Raw genomic sequence first — 8,443 nt, 5'->3', positions numbered from 1 at the left:
GAGGAGTAGTTCCCACAGCTCTCGGGTATGTTGGACGGTAGTTTGAGGGTTTATATGATGCACCCGAAGAATTAAGTTCACCAATCTCAATATTTTATCGCTTCTACAAATTTTTCCGACCTAATCCGGAAGAGATCTTTCAAAATAAAACTTACAAATTGACATAATTTAATATGATATATTAAATTTTAGAACTTTTTTTCTTTTATTGTAAAGTAGATTTGATCTATCAAAGTAAATAATGCCAAGTTATAAGTTTTTTTTTTGGTAAGATCTTTTGTAGAAATTAACATCAAATTTTTGTACTAACTAAATTTTCAATTTTGATACTGTTCTTCCCAAAGTACAAAAAAGTTGCAATCGCCCCCCATCTTTTAAAACATGATTCAAATTTTAACGTCTCATTAATAATAAAGAGCACCATAAAAATTAGTTATTACACATAGGTACACTTGAGCTACACCTTTTGACATCAAGAAGGACATGGTCGGACTAGAATACATCCTTTGGGGTTCATACATGAACTAAACTGCCAATTGTTTGAGTTTTCTCCACTCTTATGGGATTTCCATGGCTGTCTCTATCAGCCACTTTATGCTCATATTTCTTCTCATACAGGGCAACTTGCTCTGGCTATCAGGAAGCTGATCTTTGTATAAACTTCAATCTGATAACGTATGAGCAAAAATAAAAATGGAAAAGGTAAAACCACAGCACGGAGCAAACCAATTTACAAACACGTATACCACACGTGTTTTTCATCTATTTGATCACCAATAACATACAGTAAATCAATGCTTAATGACCGGGATTTCCAATATGTAGTCAAATACTCAAGTCTGACTGCTGTCAAATATGTAGAATGGCATGAACAACAGTGCACAAAAAAGCACAAGTAGTGTAAAGGAATACGAAGAATGCCAGTGAAAAGGGGGTGTTTGGTATCCAGCTACTGCACAGCGTAAAAATCCAGTCTGATGAGAATTTGTGGCTCTGCTTTAACTGAATACTCCATGCGATAATCATGCTTTCCCTGTGTCAGATAAGTTGCGCCTTTTTCAGGTCAGAGACAACTCCCCGGTCTTCAGAACTCCTTTCATTGTATAGTACCTGGACAAAGTTAATGGAAATATCAATTTATTGATCTATGATAAGTAGGACAGAGAGTAAAGCAGTAATCTTTCTGCCAGAGACACCTTATCAATGATGCCATATTCAACTGCTTCACTGGGACTGAAATATTTTGGGCGCCTGATGTCAGCTTCAATCTGCTCAGGTGATTTTCCAACATGCTTTGCAAGGAGATTAACCTCCAATTAAATAGCAAAACTGTCAGGTGATATATTGGCTCACGTTTAAATGGATAAAAAATGCCAAGTTGCTAAAGCCTGTCAGTCAAGTTGTAATGAAATCAGAGTTGTTAAGATCCAATTATGGATCCGGTTCTTTGTTTTTTCTTGGGGGGGGGGGAGAAATTCCTTTGCCCTGTCTCCCGAAGCAAGACCCTAAACTGGAATACAAGTTAAAACACTGGGCATTGGCCAGCTTTTGACGTCAAATATATTGAGTAGAAAATGTGGCTGAGAATGGAACAATAAAAGAGGAGAAATGTGCGCTTTTACTAATTACAAAACATACCAGCTCTGCCTTCACATTCTTCACTTCTTTCCTCGCTAGGTCAATGTCAGTTGCTTGACCTTGGAACCTGGCAATTGGCTGCAGATCGATTGAAATAGAAGACCATAATTTTCATAAGGAATTAACACAGGTTAACCACTATATCATATAAATAGCAAAATACAGCTTGGCTAAAAAGATATGCAAGTTTGACACAGAAGGCAAAGACTGAAAGAACAAAATGATAAAGCATTACAAATCCAAAAAACAAAAACCTGCTTTATCATGATTGTTGATGAGGGCAAAGCAGAACGGTTTCCCTTAGCACCAGCAGCCAAAAGTAAGGCTGCTTCTCCCCAAGCATTTCCAACACACAGAGTAAATATAGGTGGCTTGACATACCTGCAATGGAAGAGAATACCACTGTCATAGACACAACATACAGCATTTATAAATCCATGAATCTAATATAAATGCTGCAGTTGATTTGCAAACACAATTATTCCACAATGCTTATTTAGAATTTTACCAGAAGAGAGATACTGAAACAAAGGCTACAAATCATCAACTAAACCAAAAAAGAAAATGATGAATGAGATGAAAACTTGTGTAACTATAGTGTGCAAATGGGCTAGCACAAGTACACGGATAAGCAAAACTATGGAGTCCTTACAGATCAAGATAATGCTATCTACAAAATTGAGGGCAAAGTTGGAGCCACCCCATTATAAAATACACTTTGCTAGGATGCATAAAGATTTTTGGTGGCAGTCCTTTTGTCTAAATACTGTCTTAACCTGCCCAACCAGGTAAGCCAGGTGTGGAACATTCATTTGATTCCCAAGTGTAAGACTGTTCTGAGTTTTTTTTTTTTTTTTCCAGACTACTGTTATGAGGTCACTATTCATCATTTAGAGCAGAATTAGTTTTGTTTTTCCGAGTTTCATATAACAAAAAACCATAATTGTTTTTTAAAATAACAATAACAACAAAAAAGAAAAAATAAAACATTGGACTATGGAATTTTTGTGAGATTTCATCAGCCGGATCTACTGGCCAGATAGGTAGATGTCAAGTGAGATTTTATTGCATGTATATGTCTGCAAGTTACTATGAAGCCTCGGCATGATTCACAAAACGTAAAATGAGGTGATATCGGAACCAGTCAAAACATTCTTGATCACAAACTTTAAACTCATCATGTGGCCAAGAGAACACTAGAGGGTAAAAAGGCTCTATGTCATCCCTCTAGTTAAATAAATGATCATATGAACCATTCAGCATAATTAGACAGATAAAATAGATGACTGTTATGCACTAATGTAAAGTATAAACATTAATGACCTCATAACATCGTAAATCGCAAAAGCCTCAGTCTCATAACCCAACTTCTCGCCGCCCTGAAAAAAGTAAAAAACGCTATTAAATTAAAAAATTGTTGCATGAAAAAACCTGATATTTGGTCCTCTCATCTCTTCCTTCTTCAAGCTTAGAATAGAAAGAATAGTTTCTTATTAGAACTTGGATCACTTTACTACGACATAATAAAAAAAAAGAGGCAAAATATTTATATTCAATATTATTACATATGTTTTAAAAGGCAAAGAAAATACTCTACTCTCAAAATTCAAAGAACAAGACCCTATGGTTGGGGGATTCTTACTATTGGAGAAAAAGGCTAGTGCTCATGACAGCCATTAATACAACCATCACTAATTTGCTGATAAGTGTATACCTTTCCCCTCACTGTACCTCCTTCCACCGTAATTAATAGTGTCTACATGCAATTTAAGGTCTAAGAGTCATTATAGCTCTCATATATAAAAAAAATCTCATAAAACCCCCACATAACAAAAGTTCTATAATTGTTTATCCATCCATAGAATTTTTCTATGTGGGGGTTCCAAGTCAAGCCTAATAGAGAAGACTCAATGTTCCAAGGTAGAAGCCTTCGTTGTAGAGATTGAGCAACGATTTCATTCTTCTCATCTTCCATAGCAAGGGAAACCAATTTCAAACTAATTTGATAAAAAGGAACAGCAGATTTCTTTTACTATAAATTTGAAAAGGAGAAAAGGAAGGATAGTGTTTTACATGGAAGAATCAAACTCTGAATTCCAAACCTTGCTAATCAATTTATATATATGATAATATATCCATACTAGACATACAAAAATAATGTCCTAGTAAAGTTTCAGAAACAAACTAGAGAGACTAAAGAAAATTATTGACCTTGGTTGTTCCAGTGGAGTTTATGTATAGATAGATAGGCTTGTCAACATCTTCATACTGAAGGTATAAAAATTCAGCCAGTATCAATTCTGTGACGGAAGGAACAAGAGACATGCCCAAGTAAACAATCCGGTTTTTGTACAAGTAAGATGCCAAGTCTGGAGGAGGTTGCTCCCATGCACTACCCCTTGAAAATGGAATAACCTGTCCACAAATACATAAGGAGAAGGGGACTGACGCATCTGATATCTTATTGTGAATTATAAATAATTCAATACGAAGCAAAACAACTTCATATTGTTCACAGGAAAATCAAATTAAGAGAACCAGGAAAATAACAATGGGGTGGTAGACCACGTATAGTTGTTTTACAATACCTTGTTATATATTGAAAGAAATGAAAGATTTTAATAGGTGCTTATACAACAGGAACAGGAGTATCACATATACATCATTCATACTTCATAGCAACTCTTACAACTCTTAATGGTTAGACAATAAATAAACATCAGCTTACTTGCTTATGAACATCAACTCATATACACCAGTTCATTCCTTGCTACTTCGTCTATTCTAAAGCTAGAATCTAGTAGGTGGGGTTTAGTCAGATTTTATATTGTTTATTTATTATTTGTAATTTTTATACTAAATTTCCTTTCTTATTTTTTATTTTTTGATAAGTAAATTTCCTTTCTTATTATACTTGTTGTTTTGGTAATCGTCGTAATCGAGCTTCTAATCAAAATCCACCATTCGAAAAATCTATTTGACTGACACACACAAATTCGACTAGACATTGCGGGAAATGCATACACCCTGAAGCGAGGAAAAGAATCAAAATCAAACCCAATCACAACTTAACAAAGAAACCTTGCAGAACAATTCAAAAAATGCATAGGAATTGGGTAGAGGGTTGTACCATGGTGACAACACCTCGCTTGCCCTTGGAGCGAGGAAAAGACGCCGGATTGAGAGACGATGGACGGAGCTTGTGGCCCGAGAAGTCGGCGGAGACGCTGCCACCGGAGAAGGGAGGGAGGAAATTGTTGGAGAAAGAGGCTTTGGGAGAGAAGGAAGACGAGTTGCGGATGGGATTTACAGCGATGGGCGGTGATAGCAAGGGCCGGTGGAGCGCTAAGCTCGAAGCGGTGGTGACGACGGCCACCATAGCTAGCAGTTGGTAACTTGGTGGTGCGTGAGTGAGAAGAGCAGAGGATTGCTAAACTAGAAAAGGATTATTGTAGTGGGCTTTGGGTTCATAGATTGGGCTTCCGAGCCCATTATTCACTTTTGTTAAGTGCCTGATTTATTATTTTATTATTATTTTTAGTACTGTTTAATATTTTATTATAATTTTTTTATTACTATTCACATAATACTCAGAATGCCTTACTATCCAAACGTAACCATCATAACCTATATATTAAATTTTGAGTTGGGCTTGCATCCATCAATTTTTTTCAATATATTCTTTTAAAACATGTAATTTGTCTAATTAATTAAGAGTAATGTTATATACAAATTTTAAATAGACAAGACTTATATAAGTTATTTATAAAAAAGTGAATCTTACTATTAAATAATAGTTTTTTTTTTTTAAGGTGTGGTCCATTTTTTTCTATGACTTGTATAGGATTTATCTATTTGAAACTCGTATAAATCATTTCTCATTAATTAATTGTAAGCCCAATTCTCATTGATCGGAAACTAGTTAAAAATGCCAATGATCAGCCCAATTCTCTTATTATAGTGATGCCGATTGAGTAGTTGGTAAGACAAGAGTACATTGTTTCATTATTGATAATTCATTAATTAGTTTCAAATCTTTGAGCACTAGTTAGGTAGGGATTAAGATCCTAATTTCCAATTCTCTACTTTAAAAAATAATATCCCAAGTTGAAGAGAAAGGCACAATAATAATTATCTCCATATGTATGGGATCCACATTCGAAAAGTGTAACGACCCAATCAAAGTTCAAGCCACGTGTGAATTTATACTCCAAACATTAGTGAATGTCACGTTTGAAATACTCTAGAATCTTTTTAAGGCCAAGAATTTCTCCCTCAAAGTCAATATCATAGTATTATGTGACATTGGGATACTTAGTGCAATGTGGGCCTTGCTGCGAACACTAGAGATCATTTAAGTGGAGGAGATTGTAATTAATAACAATCTAACTCCACATTGGGTGAGTTGTGATCTATGATCACCTCGAATGAGTCTGATCATAAGCATGCATTGAGTACCTCCACATCCCACAATGGTGGAGAAGGTCTTTTGATAATGGTTCTAAAAGAATCCAACTATAACTTCAATTAATACTTAAATTTGGAGCATAAACTCATATGTGGCAGCTTATACTTTTCTTATGTTGTTATAAATGATGTCAAATTCAATCCTAACTAGATATGAGATAATTTGAATCATATCACAATAAAAGGGCTTATAAGATACTTGAATGAGAATTATTGTAACACCTTTTTATATGGAAAAGTGGTAGATGAGAGTTTGAAGAATGAGATCTCACAAGGCTCGAAGAGACGAGAGTTTTCTTAATAATTAGAAGAATTCCATGGTGCTCTAATTGCAATCTTAACTAGTTCCTTTGGAATATTTGCTCTGATATGACATGAGCATTGTTGCTTCATTACATATGGAAATAAAGCCAATCCTAATAAAAAAAAAAAAAGTATGTGATTTAAGCCGTACTGTGAAATCACCACTTATACCAAAAACTTAATTAATTGATGAGAAGTAGTAGATTTTATTATTTATTTTATATCGTAACACTCTCACTCACATGTAGGCCAAATTTTTTTTCAATAAGTGAGCCCAACCCATGAAATATTTAATTAAAATGTGGTAAAGTGTAGAGTCAGAGCTCGAATTCATGACTTTTACTCTGATACCATGTGAAATTATCACTTGTTTTAAAAGATTAAACTAATGAAAATATGTAAATTTTATTATTTATTTTATATCTTAACACGTACCATAACAAAATAGCTTCACAATTGATACATTAGGTATTTAAGTGGGCGAGATTGTGACACCCTATGTCTATAAAAAGGTGGCGAATGAGTGCTAGGCATGAGATTCAATCCGACATTGGTATGAGGTTCGTATTGGCCTTTATAAGGACTCCATTAGACTCCAATTATAGACTTGTCTATTTCTTTTGGAATATAAACCCAAATGTAGCGCCTTAAATATTGTTGTTGTAGGGTTTAAATGGTAAATTTGATTCTCTCTAAACTAAATGATATCCACTTCGAAATATAAAATCAAAGATGGTTGCTCTACATTTTGCAGCAGCCAATGTATCACAAGTCTTTCATTTTTGCTGTATCTTCTACTGTTTTTCCTATTTTTCAGAATTCTTTTGATCTTTGGCATCATCGTTTAGGCCACCCTTCATTTTCAAAATTGACTGTTCTTCATGATGTTGTATCTGAAATTCCCTTGTAATAAGCAACATCATTGCTCAATTTTTCATTTTGATAAACAAAAGAAACTGTCATTTCCTACTATTACTCAAGTTACTAATTCAATTTTTGATTTGGTTCACTGTGGTATTTGGGATCCTTTGTCTACTCCTACAATTGATGGACTCCAATATTTCTTGACAATTATTGATGACTATTCTAGGCATACTTGAGTTTATTTGATGAAATATAAATCTGAAATATGCCCATTGATTATTCATTCTTTTTTTTTTCTTTGGTTGAAACTCAATTTCAAACTAGAATTAAAACCATTCGGATAGACAATGGGGCAGAATTCTCTATGCAAGATTTCTTTGCTCCTAAGGGTGTTGTTCATCAGCGTAGCTGTGTGCAAACATCTCAACAGAATTCCATTGTTGAACGTAAACATCAGCACATTCTAAATGTTGCTCGTTCTCTCAAGTTCCAAGCTAATCTTCCAATTTGCTTCTGGGGAGATTGTGTACTGACTGCTATTCATCTCATTAATAGGCTTCATACACCTGTTTTGTCCAATAAAACTCCTTTCGAAATGCTTTTTCATGTTGTCCCTTCGTATACTCATCTTAGAATTTTCGATTGTCTTTGCTATACTGCAACCCTTTCTCATAATCGAGCTAAATTTGATCCCAGATCTTGTCGATGTATTCTCCTTGGTTATCCTCATGGTGTCAAGGGTTACAAGCTTTTAGATTTTGATACTAATTCCATCTTTGTCTCACGAGATGTTTTGTTTCATGAATCTATTTTTCCATTCCATTCTTTTAACCTTCATACTTCTCAGCATTTTCTTATTTCTGATTCACAATTTTCCTCTTCTGTTTTACCTTTCCCAATCTCTGATTCTACCACTTCTAACTCTTCACAGTTTCCTTTAGATTCTAATTTAGCTTTTATTCCTTCTTGTCCTTTGAGAAGATCCACTCGTGTTTCTCGATTACTTGGTTATTTGCATGCTTATAATTGTAGTTCTGTTTCAGCTCCTACAGTCCTATCTCCTCCTACAGGTAAGCCTTATGACCTTTCTCATACACTTTCATATTCTAAACAATCTTCTGCCCATCGAGCTTTTTCCTTATCTGTTTCTGATCAATTGAGCCCACATTTT

At 34.7% G+C, this 8,443-nt stretch overlaps 1 protein-coding gene across 1 annotated transcript; it reads right to left on the bottom strand.

The window, feature by feature from the left end:
• Positions 1-372: 372 nt before the first annotated feature.
• LOC121236990 (ATP-dependent Clp protease proteolytic subunit-related protein 4, chloroplastic-like) lies at positions 373-5,076 on the bottom strand. Its single transcript, XM_041133535.1, has 8 exons — positions 4,769-5,076; positions 3,850-4,053; positions 2,962-3,017; positions 1,893-2,019; positions 1,639-1,716; positions 1,197-1,310; positions 1,003-1,110; positions 373-667 (listed from the first exon to the last, which is right to left on the bottom strand). Exons 1-7 carry the CDS (start codon positions 5,015-5,017, stop codon positions 1,039-1,041), a joined length of 900 nt encoding a protein of 299 aa, XP_040989469.1. The 5' UTR covers positions 5,018-5,076; the 3' UTR covers positions 373-667; positions 1,003-1,038.
• Between the last annotated feature and the right edge of the window lie 3,367 nt (positions 5,077-8,443).

The sequence above is a fragment of the Juglans microcarpa x Juglans regia genome, chromosome 6S, assembly GCF_004785595.1.
Source record: "Juglans microcarpa x Juglans regia isolate MS1-56 chromosome 6S, Jm3101_v1.0, whole genome shotgun sequence".
Lineage (NCBI taxonomy): Eukaryota > Viridiplantae > Streptophyta > Magnoliopsida > Fagales > Juglandaceae > Juglans > Juglans microcarpa x Juglans regia.
This window is presented reverse-complemented; position numbering and strand designations above follow the sequence as displayed.